Below are 13833 nucleotides of genomic sequence, written 5' to 3'. Positions count from 1 at the left end.
TGGCTACTGACGCAGGTGTTCAGCTATATCCATGGGCTCTTCTGCTCAGCGCTGCTGTCAGAACTTTGGGTTTCTGTGCCATCTGGCGCTTCTGCTGCCCAGTGGCAGTTTGCCTTATTCTATTGGGGCACTGGGAGTTTCTGCAGTGGTTCACTTCATGTTCATAGGTTGCGCGGAGTCATGTTTTTTCCTGTTGAACACTGGCACTATACTTCATCTCTGGTGAGACATCTTTCTCCCTTGTTGGCCAGTGAGCTGGTTGATTACTTTTCCACTGAGTTCATGCCATGTGCCCCATGTGGGAGCAATGTCTTAGGGCTTGATCGTTCTCGCCTTCGGTGGGCATTCAGCTGGCAGGGGCTGAGGTGAGGCACTACTTGGCTGGGTGCTTGCATGATGCAGTCTGCTACTGCTGCTCCCTTTTCCCTTTCTGTTGTGGCATTGCTCAGCACTGTACCCTAAGCGTGACCATTGGCCGCTGTATGCTGTCGATAGCGTGGGGATTCTTAACCTGCCTTGGGTAGCGACGCCGATAATTGGGAAGCAAAACTGGTGCTGGACAGACTTCTACGGTCTGTACCCTGAGAAAGTGAAGGACAAATCAAACTCTGGTATACATATAAAGTATCACATACCATGTAAAATGAGTTTATCTTGTTGGGCAGACTGGATGGACCGTACAGGTTTTTATCTGCCGTCATTTACTATATTATTATGCCTTCACCTTGTTCTGCTTATACCCTGTTCTGCTTAGTCTTGCTTCTCATGCGGCAGGTTTTCTATGTGCCATTTTTTCTGATCTGCTTCCTTGGCCTCCTGAGTTGGTTTGTGCCAATCCTGTTCCTTAGTCTTTTTGCTGGCTTCGGCCAAGTCCTGTCTCTGGCTGTGCAGTACAGTTAGCCTTTTCCTGTTTGTGGCAGTTACATTCTAGGCTTCTTGCCCACTGTCAGTAGGAGACATCCTGTGCTCTATCTGTCCCTGTTGAGCACAGCTTTGTCTCTGGATGTAGAGCTCTGTCCAGCTATGCAGGATCCCTGTGACTGTCTATCCGCCTATAGTACATGGATCCATCGAGTGGGCACAACTCCATCTCTGATTCAGATTCAAATCAATTCTTGTATACTGCTAATATCTCCTTTCCAGGGTTCAGTGCAGTTTACATTCTAGATGAGACAAAAGCAAATAGTGTTAGTGTGAGGTATGGGAAACAGAGACCATTGGTGTAATGCATGAGAGTAAAAACATTAAGGAAAGGATAATGGATGATACTAGGAGGTAGAGGATTGTTAAGAAGCAGTCTTTGGGAAGAGAGAGGTTTTTAGCCTCTTCCTGAAGTTGAGGTAGCTGTTTTCTGTTCTGTTGGGAGTAGGTAGAGAGTTCCATGTTTTGACTCCAAGAATGGGGAATAGAGCTGAATATCTGATTTTGAATTGTCTTTTGGAATGGTGATGCTAGCAACAGTTGTTGTTTGTCAGACTAGAACAGATTCATCTCCATATTCAGTTCTACGGGTCAGCTGATCTTTGAGTTTGAGCATGGCTCTATTTTTGTCTGTGGACCTTGGCGCCATCTCTGCAACTAGGTCATCCTCCTCCTCCTGACTGTATTCCATAGCTCCATCTCTGAAGGGAGAGTATGGATTCTTCTCTGCATACAGAGCAAAGCTCCATCCCCAAGTGATGAATGGGCAGCTTGGTTCCTTCTCTGAGTGTAGACCTCTGTACCGTTACTATATTTGGGGGGAGGGGAGGGGGGCGCAGCCCTGTCTCTGCACAGCTCCATCTCTAAGGTTCAGCACAGCTCTATTTCTGGATGTACTCTGTTCTTCCATTCTAGCCAAAGGACTTTTCTATTTCTTGGCAGCTCTGTTCCCTTTCCATCTCTTTTGGTAGCCCTTGGAACGCGGTTCTACCTTGCTTTGTGGAGAGTGCCTCTGTCAGCTTTTGGTTTCCAGCTTGGTGTTTGTCTATGGGGCACTACCTTAGTTCTACACATATTTGGCTACTCCAACATTCGGTGTCACTTCCGTCTTGCCATAGGTCTCTATTCCTTCTTTCTTGAAGTTGGGCCATGTTGCCATATCATGTGCCTCTATCTTTGCAGCATGCCACCGTCTTTACATTGGAGCTTGTCTCTGTACTTTAGAGTAGGGCGCGACTCTGTGTTTCTGGTCTAGCATTTACAGTTTGGGTGGGATTCTCCCTTCTTGGGATCCTTCTGAGTTATTTTCCTTCTCCAGAATGCCTTCTCAACTACTCTTCAGCTCTCTTTCAGGGCGCTTCCTTTACTCTTATTTTCCTGGGATGGGGGACATTTTCTGGGGATCAGTTGGAATTGTATTTGGCTAGAACATACTTTTCTGTTGTCTTACTCCCTATCCGGGAAACTGCTTTGCTACATCTCATTAGTCTGGACTGATCTGGTATGGCTGCGAAGGAAGGAAAAACTGACTTACCTGATGATTTTCTTTCCTTTAGTCCTTCCAGCCCAGTCAAGAACACCCTCCCTTTCTGTTTTTCTCATTACAGGGTGTGTCTTTCTTCACAGACTTCTTCTGTTCTTCGGTTCCAGTTTTGTTGCCTTGCATATCACTCATCTTCTGACTCCATGCAGTATGCATGTTGGTTGAGTTTAAGCCACTCTATAAATTGAAGCTGATGTAAGCTATTTGTTTCCTGTCATGTATTCATTGTTCTTTGCTTGGCTATTTGAAATTTTGAACATTCCAGGCTGCTTGATAACCTTAAGGGCAAGCTTTCTCTGTCTGCATCCTCTGGTAAATGAGCACAACCCATTAGTCTGGACTAGTCTGGTAGGACTAAAGGAAAGAAAATTATCAGGTAAGACATAATTTTTCCTTGGACGTTTCAAGCACTTGGCTTTCCATTTTTGAGACATCCGTATGCTTCAAAAATTAAGCGCTAAAATCACTAGCACAAAGCCATATTTAATGCATCAAAACAGAGTTTATACTACTGTTCAGTTCATTAATCAAAACAGCGGAGCAAGGGAAGAATTAAATTCAAAAACTTTTAAACATATTACATATTAGTGCCTATCCTGGATAAGACTTAAGATTTTAAATGGGAGAAGCTTTTTCCCAAAACTCTATTCTGCTTGTCATAAATTTCCTTTGCTTGTCACATTAAATACTAAAAAAAAAAAAAAAGATGTAAAAACACTAGAGCTAGTACATTGAAAACATCAAAGGTCTTACAAGTCTAGAATGGCTTCTGTCAGCCAACATGGAAATGATGACATATATGTTATAGAAATGTAACTACAAATAATATTTTATCAAGGTTCCCTCTTGCTTGCCAATCTAACTATTCTGTTCTCTCTTTTTTAGAATAAAGCTTAACAAAATAACTCTATAGAGTATATAGCATCTTTAGAATGTGATCAGAGGAGCGTATTGAGCCAAAATTATTCTATTTGCATAATAGATGCCAATATTGGCAAATAGAATCATTGTGTGAGAACCAGCTTACTTTTTCAAAGATTGCACAAACACCCCAATTGCTCAGTGTAAAAGCTGTGGTGTCAAAGTAATCCCTATGAGCAGTTTCCTGCTGTGGACAGATCGACAGCCAGTCTCTCCACAGTAGTGATGTCATTGGATCAGCTAAGGCAGCCTGTGAGGCTCAAGCAACCACAAAATAAAAATGTTGCTGCTGCTTTCATTGTCTTGAAAGCCTAAATGCCTTTGTAATTTGTAGCCATATAAAACACAATGATATAATCTTAAACTGTGTATATAGAGCGAGAGAAGGAGAGCGTTGAGGTTTGATCTTGGATCTGTGAATTTGATGATCATCAAAGTTGCACTGTGTTTTATATCTGCATTAAGGTAGTGATAGTAAACATGAAGGGTCTGAATCGTCCTGAGAAGTAACTTTTATTTTGTGGGAATTTGTATATAAACCCAGTGTAGTTGATGTTTCTTCACTGACTTGATAAAGAGGTAATAACTCTTGAAAGGTAGTCACAGATTATTTACTTGGATTTGGTTCATGCCTTCATTTGTAACTCACACAGTGGGTTATGTTTGGGTATATTAAGTATTTCCTTGTCCTTGGAGGGTTCACAATGAAGTTCGTACCTGTGGTAATAGAGGGTTGAAAGATTTGCCCAAGGTCACAAGGAGTTGCAGTGGGATTTGAAACAGGCTTCTCTGGTTCTCAGTCTGTGGCTCTAGCCATTAGTATACTTTTATTCTGAATATTGCTTACTTGTTTGACCTTTTATTTCCATGTGGACTAACATGGTAACTATAATTCTTTAATCAAAAAGCTGAATTTGCTTGGATGTGCTTGAGTTAGCACAACAGTGCCCTGATTTTCTTCTTTCTAATGATGGGGGTATCTACAGAGAGGCAAATTCAAGACTGTATATTTCCTTTCAATAATTATAAAAAAAAAAGTGCAGAGGACGGGTCTTTATTTTGTTTTTGCTAGTGTAATCTACAGGGCTGTAAGTTGAACCACATCCCAGGCCATGGGAGGTCATCTGGTTTAGATTACATGGCCTTTGGTTTAGATTGCATGGCCTTGGTTGGATGTTTGTGGAGACCCTGTCCTATCATGGTGTGTCTTTGTGGATATTAATTGCATATTGCCTTTCCTTTAGGATATCCCAGAGGCCCCTGAGAGGCAGATGACAGATACCATTAATGAACCAATTCTACTATGCCGTTTCCCTGCAGAGATCAAGTCCTTCTACATGCAGCGTTGTCCTGAGGACTCCCAGCTTACTGAATCAGTTAGTTTTCTTTTTATTTGTATGTTTGTGATGTGTATTTCATTTAGACACTGAGGAAAATATATAATGGTCAGCTTAGGTTTGAAATGAGGCTGTGAAAGGATTTCAGGTGAGATGGTCCAAAGGATACATTAGCATTTTGCAGTTGACTGGGTTGCATGCCCACAGCCACTGGAGCCAGGCCTGGAGATTCTGGGAGTGACCATGGACCAGAAATGTGGGATCCCTTGAGAGGGGGAGGAGTTGGTGGTTGCTGGGGAGAGGCAGACCGGATTGGCCTTTTGGCCCTTGTCTGCCGTCATGTTTCTATGTTTTTACTCTATCCCGAATAAACATTTTACTATTGACCAAGTCACATACCCACAACCGCTAGAGCCAAACCTGAAGATTCTAGGTATAACCTTAAGACCAAAAGCGTGGGACAGACATGTGCGATCCCTTAGGAAAAGGAGGAGTTAGTGGTCTCTGAGGAAGGGCAGACGGGTTGGTCCTTTTGGCCCTTATCTTCCGTTTTGTTTCTATGTTTTTGTTGAATTGAGAATAAATCTGTGTGTAAAAAGTTTATGAATTAAGATGAGGAGCAGCTAGTTCTGTGATCCGTTTTCTTATTGTAGCATGTGCCAAAGCAGTTTAGCATGGAAGAAAACTGTTTAACGTACTAAATTGCTTTATATGTGCTAAAAGAAATTAATCTCTGTTTAAAAGTCAAATGACCAGAATTTTTAATAGAATTAAAAAATAATTTTTGAAAGGAATAAAACACCGGAATAGAACACAAAGATACAGAACTTAACATTTTATGTGGGACTGGTGACCGTGAGTGACAGTCACAAAGCAAGACTATCAAGTACTCTAGATGGACAGGGAACCAGTGCCCTGCTTAAGATGGTAGAGACATGGACTTTAAATTGTTCTTCATTGTGGGGAAAATGGTCTTGTGAAGTGTGTTCCCTGATTGTTCCCAGGACACACCGGTATTACAATTGATCAGTATAGCATGTGCAAAAAGTGTACTGGTCTAGATTAGGATTGGAATGAGCGGATGCTTTATTGATAGATACAAAAGCTGTCATGTTTTAGGACTCTATGTACATCCCCTGTTATAAGAGGAACCTTATACGTCTACATTTTTGCTTAGTTGTGAAATACAGTGAAAGTGTGTGTGACCTATGTGACCGATCTTCACAGGGGTTCTGTATTTAATAAAAAATTGAAAACACTGTTAGTTTACCCAGGAATTCTTGAATAGAAAATTAGAATACAATCTCTAAGGCAAACCCAAACCTGTCCCAGGGAGACTGCCAGCTAGTTGGGTATTCAGGACATCCAAAATGATTTGCATGAAATGGATTTGTACGTACTGCCTCCAAACCCAGCTGGCCGGAGGTCCCCAACGATAATTTTAGGGAGCACTCTTGTAGGCAATTGAATGATTTGGCCAAGTATGGATCGGCCTCTGGAAAGAACACAGCTATAGTTTCATGTTCCATTTTACGTGTGCATTAACTTCATGTGTGGTAGTGATTTTCAGCCAGCAGGTGACTGTGTATGACCTAGCAGTCCCAGGGGAATTCTTCAAGCATGATGTAAAGTAAAAGTTCTATAAAATAATCTAAAGGTATTCAAGCATACTTCTTGAGTGAATTGCATAGTTCCAGATGGTCCTTTCACATATTGATATTATTAGTCACTGGGAAGGTCCTCGACCATTTTAAAATGTACAGTATTGGTTTTGTTTGCTGTAGGACTGTTCTTGCTGCATCATGCATCTTTTCCTTCCTTGGTAGGTAGATATTTTGATGCCTAATGTTGGTGAGATTGTTGGCGGCTCAATGCGTATCTGGGACAGTGATGAGCTATTAGAGGGTTACAAAAGAGAAGGCATTGACCCCACCCCTTACTACTGGTATACTGATCAGGTAAGAGTGCATGTCTAATTCTGTAGAAAATGCTGATTTTAACATTTATAAATGATCTAGATATGGGATTAACTAGTGAGGTAATTAAATTTGCCGATGACACAAAGTTATTCAAAGGTGTTAAATCGTAAGAGAATTGTGAAAAATTGCAAGGCAACCTTACGAGACTGGACATCCAAATCACCTGTCTCTACCTACCTACCCATCCATTTACTACCCATCCATCCTTCTATTATGTTATACTTAATTTCCTACGTTACATAACAAAATCCTGTGTTACCTATTACTATGTAAGCCGCATTGAGCCTGCTTTTAGTGGGAAAGTGCAGGATACAAATATAATAAATACATAAATTAATGTGATCAAGTGCAAAGTGATGCATTTGGGAAAGAGGAACCTGAACTACAGCTTCGTGATGCAAGGTTCCGCGTTAGGAGTCACTGACCAGGAAAAGGATCTAGGAGTCATCGTTGATGATACTGTGAAACCTTCTGCTCAGTGTGCTGCAGTGGCAAAGAAAGCAAATAGAATGTTAGGTATTATTAGGAAAGGAATGGAAAATAAAAGGGACGTTATAATGCCTTTGTTCGTTCCATGGTGTCACCGCTCCTTGAATAATGTGTGAAATTCTGGTCACCGCATCTCAAAAAAGATACAGTGGAATTTGAAAAGGTACAGAGAAGGGAGACGAAAATGATAAAGGGGATTGGACGGCTTCCTTATGCAGAAAGGCTGAAGCGACTAGGGCTCTTCAGCTTGGAGAAAAGACGGCTGAAGGGAGATATGATAGAGGTCTATAAAATAATGAGTGGAGTGGAACGGGTAAACGTGGCTGCTGCTTCACTGGTGTTGCCCCCAGCTGGAATGCTGCAAGTTTTGTTCCCTCCATCACTATCCCTTCTGGGCCGCATTTTTTATTCTACAGCAAAGCCGTGCAGGACCAGGACTCTTTTTGGATTGCGGCTGCTTCCTACGCATCTGCCCCACCTCCGACGAAAGAGGAAGTTTATATCTGAGAAGGTGGGGCCGGCCCGAAAGAAGCAGCTGCAGCATGTAAAGAGTTCTGGTCCTGCACGGCTTTGCTGTAGAATAAAAAAAAATGCGGCCCTAAAGTAATAGTAAGCGAGGGAGGGAACATACCAGCCGGGGGTGGGGCAATACAGAGACGCAACAGCCAGCGATGAAAGCCGCTTCCCCAAACCTTATATTCTGCAGCATGCTGGTGGGTGGCTTTGGGGAGGATGTCAGGTAGACAGGAGCATGGTTGGTGTGGGGAAATAAGATGAGGCAATGCTAGGTGGGGTGGAGAAATAATTGTTGGACATGGGGGAGGGAGATATGCAGCATGTGGAGAAGAGGGAGGGAAAAGTGCTTTAAATGGGTGGGGAGAGGCTGCACTGGAGTGGTGAAGGATGAGAGGGAAAAATGTTGGACAGGGGAGGGAGAGAAAAAATGTTGGACATGGCAGTGAAGGAATGAGAGGGGGGGGGAAGTGTTGAACATGGTAGTGCAGTGGGTGGGGGAGGGAGAAAAGGGTGCAAGACAGAGAGAAATGGTGGACAGTGGTAGAGGAGAGAGATGATAGTGGTAGAGGAGGGAAGAGAGAAGGAGAGATGTTGGGCATGGGGTGGAGGAGAGGGCAGACGAAATGCTGCACGAGGTGGAAGGGAGAAAGAGGGAGATGTTGGATGGGAGGGAGAGGAGAGAGGGAGAAATGCTTGGACTTTGGAAAGGGGGCAGGAGGGGCAGGAAGATGGGATGAGTGTAAGGGACAGGGAGATGTCAGGCTATGAGGGTAGGAGAAAGGGGGATCAGATGCTGGGCTAGAAGGGTGGAGGGAGGGAGACACTAGGAATGGTGGAAACCATGTTGGAGAGGCTGAGAGGTTAAGGGGATGGCAAGAAAATGAATGAGAGGATAGTGATTACAGGGGGTAGAAATATGGTAATGTGAGTAAATTGAAGATGGAAGGCTGAGAAAGGAGGGAGTTGAGGATTAGGAATGCTAGTGGGTGAAAGAAGATGGAAATTTGACAGGTATCTGAAAAGTAAAAAGAAGGAAAAGGGTTAGAGGGTGAAATTTGAGTGGACAGAGAGCAGAAGAGAAAAAAAAAAGGAAAGAGCTAAAATGGAAAGATCAGTATGTCAGAGGCTTGTTTAGAGAGGAAATGGAACTAGAGGGGAGAAAAGACAAGCAGCTGATTGAAGGAGAATTAGCAGAAGACACAGGAAAGTGGGAAAGAGAAACTAGAACCAATAATGATGGAATAATAAAATGTCCAGACAACAAAGGTAGAAAAAGCATTTTATTTTGAATGTTTTAAATGGAATATGCTAGCTTTGGAAAATATGCATAGCAGATGTCTCTTTACTGTGTTCAATAGAAAAGGAAATGCATTTCTGTGAAGCGCTGTGTACGACTGGTAGCGCTATAGAAATGATTTGTAGTAGTGTTTTTATTTCTTCAGTGTTGTAGTATGTGCTAAGGTTCCCAGTTCAATTTTTGTATACATATTTTTATTTCAAATTTATGATCCCTTGTGCTTTATTTGGTGAGGGTCTGTTGGTGTGATTATAATGGCAGATGGAGAGATTGGAGGGGAGCAGGGAGAGGAGAGGGAATTGGTGGGGGGAGAACTTTATTTTCTGCCCTGGGCCCTAGTACAGCTAACACCAGCCCTGACCCTGCTGTTAACCGATGGGAATCCCCAAACCCTGCCAGCTAAGAACCTCCTCTTAAGGTAATCAGAACTCCCTTGTACTAAGCTCAGCAGACAAGGCATCATCCTTGAGCCACTGACAACTAAGCATGTGTGGGGTGCTGACCGGTGGCTCAGGGAGTTGCTATTGCCTGCAAAGCTTGATAGAAGGGAGTTCTGGCCATCTTTGTAACTTGTAACCTTGATTGTCCACTGTCGGAAACGAGATGCTGGGCTTGATGGACTTTCGGTCTGTCCCAGTACGGCAATATTTATGCTCTTAAGTCTTCAGCAGACAGAACTTGGGGATCCTCATCGGCTAAAGTATTTATATTTTGAGTTGGGAAGTACTAGGGGATGGGTGGAGTAGAGAGAAAACTTTGTGCCCATCCACAATTGGCTGTCTGGCTACACCACTGGGCTTGTGCTACGCAGCTAAGAAGGAAGTTATTTCTTCAATTAAAACCTAAGGATTTACAAGTGGGGAAACCTTTTTTTTTTTTAAAGGTTCCTGTGTAAATGTTTAATCTCTTGGCAAGGGAAGCAATATTTTTTGACCCTTTACATTTAGATAATCTATGAAGCAACTTAGTCCATCAAAAAATTATTTCTTTTGTTGCATAGTTGTTAGTACATGGGTCTATATTGAAATAGGATCACTTCAAAGTTGATTTGATAAAGTCAAGATTTCCTTGAATATTTGTTTATTGTATCCATGTCTCTCTTGATGAGGGCTACTTTCACCTTTTTGCCTGAAGGTTTTTCTTTTAAGATTTTATTGATTCCTTCAGGTGTAATTTTTCTTTTTGTATTCTGGAATGTAATGCATTTTTAAAAATTTAAATTAAAAAAATGTTTTTGAGGTGGAGTGGAGTTTTTTTTAAATGTAATCCATTTAACTAGGTTTGAACATGTCAGTGGTGTCAGATTAATTTTAATTTGCATCACATAGTAACACTGAGCCAGTATTTGGTGGGATTTAATCCATTTAAACATATCTAGATTGCAGCTGAATATTGCCACCATCTGACTAAAGTTGCAATCACTCTGCCATGCTTCCGACACCTGTTTTTAAAGAGAGAAAATTTTGGCTGCACAAATATGTTCCTAGGCTTTGCAGATTTAAAAAATAACTTGGTTAACCAGCTAAGGCATGTTAAATATTAACTCCATAGCAAATTACATAAAAAATAGACCAAATAGGTCCCATCCAGCGGGATATTGTACCCTTGGAGGCGGCCTAACCCTTCATAGGACCCAAAAAGAGAACAAATAGAGCTTCCAAATTCATTAGTCACATCCATATATTGGAGCAGAACTTGAACATCCAAAAAATGAAGACCGGAATAATCCGAGCCATAATCCTCCTTTATGGATGGCAAGAGCATGGCCTGAAATAAGGTGAAAGGACAGTATCACTTTAAGAAGAAAGGTTGGAACAGTTCAAATGGAAACTCCACCATCAGAAAAGACAAGGAACAGATCCCTACAAGAAAATCTTTGGAATTCAGAGACCCTCCTAGTGGAAATAATGGACATCAAGAAATCTGACTTAAGGTGAGATCTTTTAAGGTTGCCCTTTTAATCGGCTCAAGGAGCACCCTGAAGAAACTTCAGTACCAGGTTAAGGGTCTACTGGGGAGACATAGGCTGGAGAGGTGGCTGCAAACAAGTCGCTCCTCGCAGAAACTGTACTACATCTGAGTGGGCTGCCAGAGAAGAATTACTCACCCAAACCCTGAAGTAAACTAGAACCACCACCTGAACCTTGAGCAAATTTAAGACCCTTTTTGAACCCCTCTTGAAGAAAGGCAAGTTATAGAAGAGATGACTGAAAGTGAGAAATCGCCCTGTTCTGGCATAATGCGTCAAACACCGTCCGTACCTGAGCATAGGCAATAGATGTAAAACAAAACACACTAGGAGAAATAATAAATGAGCAATACATCTCTAGTACTTAACTTAAAAGTAGGTATTGTAAACAATGAAACAAAATAGTATAAATTTTTAACTGCTAAACAAGAATTATAAATTATGCAAATATAATATTAATATTTAAGAAGTGCTCAGTTTACTCAGCCAGTCACTATATTTATGACTGATATGTGGAGAATAATCATCACACCACTTGCGTTCTCATAGGTGCTGGCTTTATATAGCTACTTCACTGTATCAGAGTAAAGCGTTCTGCCTGTAACTTATCCTATATAATTTTGCACCTTCAACGTTCCATGTCTGGCTGCCTGGGTTCGAAACATCTCCTGATGTCTGCCAGCCTTCAGCATTCCATTCTTCCTCACTGTCCCGCCCTCGCGTCAGGACATAATGACGTCAGAGGGCGGAATATATCTATATATATATTGGGTAACTCACTTTTATATATATATATATATATATAATAAAAGAGAGTGATCCAATGAATGAAGTGCTGAACCACCAGGCAGCTATCATTAGTGTATACCAGATTGAGTGGAAACATCTGAAGGTTTACTCAGGCCATTTTAAATTTGACAGCAAGCCTGACTCAAGGACGAAGGAATTATATCCAAGACTGACGCAGGCTAATCCGGAAAGTATGCTAGCTATTCAATCTGTGCTAAACACCAAGCTCCATGAGCGAGCAAAGAATGTTAATACTTATAAGTTTAAAGTTTAAGCTACATGTCCATGGGAACAGGGTGGGTATGTTGTTCTCTTAACTTCTTCAACGTTGGTTAGGCCCTAGAATCATGTCTGTGACGATGAGGGAGGTCGGCATTCAGTGTGAAAGGCCATAGCTCATTCTTTTTTTTATCACTTTAAATGTTTTTATTCAGTTCCACAGGTGGCCTCTTCTGGGGGGAGCTTCCTTTGGAAGCCCTGGATTTGCCACAGTTGTCAGCAGTGGATTTGGAGATGCTTAATGCACCTATTTTGGAGGCTGAGATACAAACGGTCATACATTGCATAAGTCAGCTGGGTACTGTAGTCTGTTTTTTTTTTTTTTTTTTTACTTGTTGGAATCTCAGGTCTTGCCAGTTTTGGCATCGTATTTTACCCAAGTTTTGAGCCAAGGTGCTATTGCCCGTGATGTCAACCGGGCCTTGGTCACTCTCATTCCAAAACCTGGCAAACCAAACTTGGTCACATCCTATCAGCCAATATCGCTGTTAAACGTGGAATGTAAAATTCTTGCTAAGATTTTGGCAGTGCACTTCAGTCATCTTTTACCAAGATTGGTGCATCAAGGTCAAATAGGTTTTGTGTGAGGTCGCATTTCCGTGTTTAATGTGCAAAAGATTTTTTCAGCTTGGTAATATTGTAACTTACGTGGAATTGAGGCTCTGGCTCTTAATTGTGATCAGTGCTTTTTTTTGTAGAAAAAAAGGTGCCGGTACTCATTATGGGCAGGGTCACCACATATGGCTCCACCCCTATAATAGCCACGCCTACATTAGCCACAACCCTTATACCAGCTATGGCGCATATAAACAGACATCACTGAAAATATTGTACTAGTATAGGAGAAAAAAAATAACGTGATTTTTTTCATCAGAAATAATTTCTGTAAGCTGTTACAGCTCCAGTATACCCAGTGCAAAATAAGACAGCAGATGTAAATTCTCAAATTGGACATATTCCAAACACTAAAATGAACATAAAATGATTTTTTTCTACCTTTGTTGTCTGGTGACTTTGTTTTTCTATCCATCCCAGTCTCTGATTCTGCTGCTCTCTATCTGTTCCCTTAACTCTGTTTCCAGAGCTTCCTTTCCATTTATTTCTTTACTTTCCTCCTTTTCTTCTTCATTTCTTGCCATACATCCATAAGTAAAAGCTGGGTCCTCCTCCATGGAATTGACAGCTTTTGTCTATTTTCTCCATCCATATGCAGTTTTTCTCCCTTCCTTCTCTTTCCCTCATCTCCATCCATGTGCGTCTTCTTTTTTCTTTCTATCCCTCCATCCATGTTCAGCATTTCTCCTCTCTTCCCTCCCCTGTATCCATATAAAACAATAATTCTCTCTCCGCTCTCCTCCACCCATGTCCAGCATTTCTCCTCTCTCCCCGCCAACCCCTCCATCCAACCATGTCCAGCGATTCTCCTCTGCCCTCCCTGCCCTCCCCTCCCATCCATGTCCAGCAATTCTCCTCTTTTCCATGCCCAGCGATTCTCCTCTCTCCCCTGCCCTCCCATCCATGTCCAGCGATTCTTCCCTGCCTGCCAGCATCGGACTCAGCAGTGTGAGCGGTGCAGGCAGCGATTGAAAGAGGCTGTCAGCGTAGGAAGCTTCCCTTGGCGAGTCCCGCCTATGCGGAAACAGGAAGTTGAAACCACATAGGCGGGACTCGCAGAGGGGAAGCTCCGAAGCTGACAGCCTCTTTCAATCGCTGCCTGCACCGTTCGCGCTGCTGAGTCTTTTTTTTTTTTTTTAAGTAAGTAGGGGACTGAGAGGAAGTGCAGGACTCGCCGG

At 42.2% G+C, this 13833-nt stretch overlaps 1 protein-coding gene across 2 annotated transcripts in view; it reads left to right on the top strand.

The window, feature by feature from the left end:
* NARS1 (asparaginyl-tRNA synthetase 1) overlaps positions 1 to 13833 on the top strand; it is a 74863-nt gene that overhangs the window by 55651 nt on the left and 5379 nt on the right. For both annotated transcript variants that reach the window (XM_030192983.1, XM_030192982.1), the window contains exons 13-14: positions 4630 to 4761; positions 6549 to 6680. In XM_030192983.1, the coding sequence (XP_030048843.1) occupies positions 4630 to 4761; positions 6549 to 6680 (264 nt within the window). The remainder of the gene's footprint in view (positions 1 to 4629; positions 4762 to 6548; positions 6681 to 13833) is intronic.

This window comes from Microcaecilia unicolor, chromosome 2, assembly GCF_901765095.1.
Source record: "Microcaecilia unicolor chromosome 2, aMicUni1.1, whole genome shotgun sequence".
NCBI classification, from domain to species: domain Eukaryota; kingdom Metazoa; phylum Chordata; class Amphibia; order Gymnophiona; family Siphonopidae; genus Microcaecilia; species Microcaecilia unicolor.
Note: the sequence above shows the minus strand (reverse complement) of the source record. Positions and strands in the feature narration are given on the sequence as shown.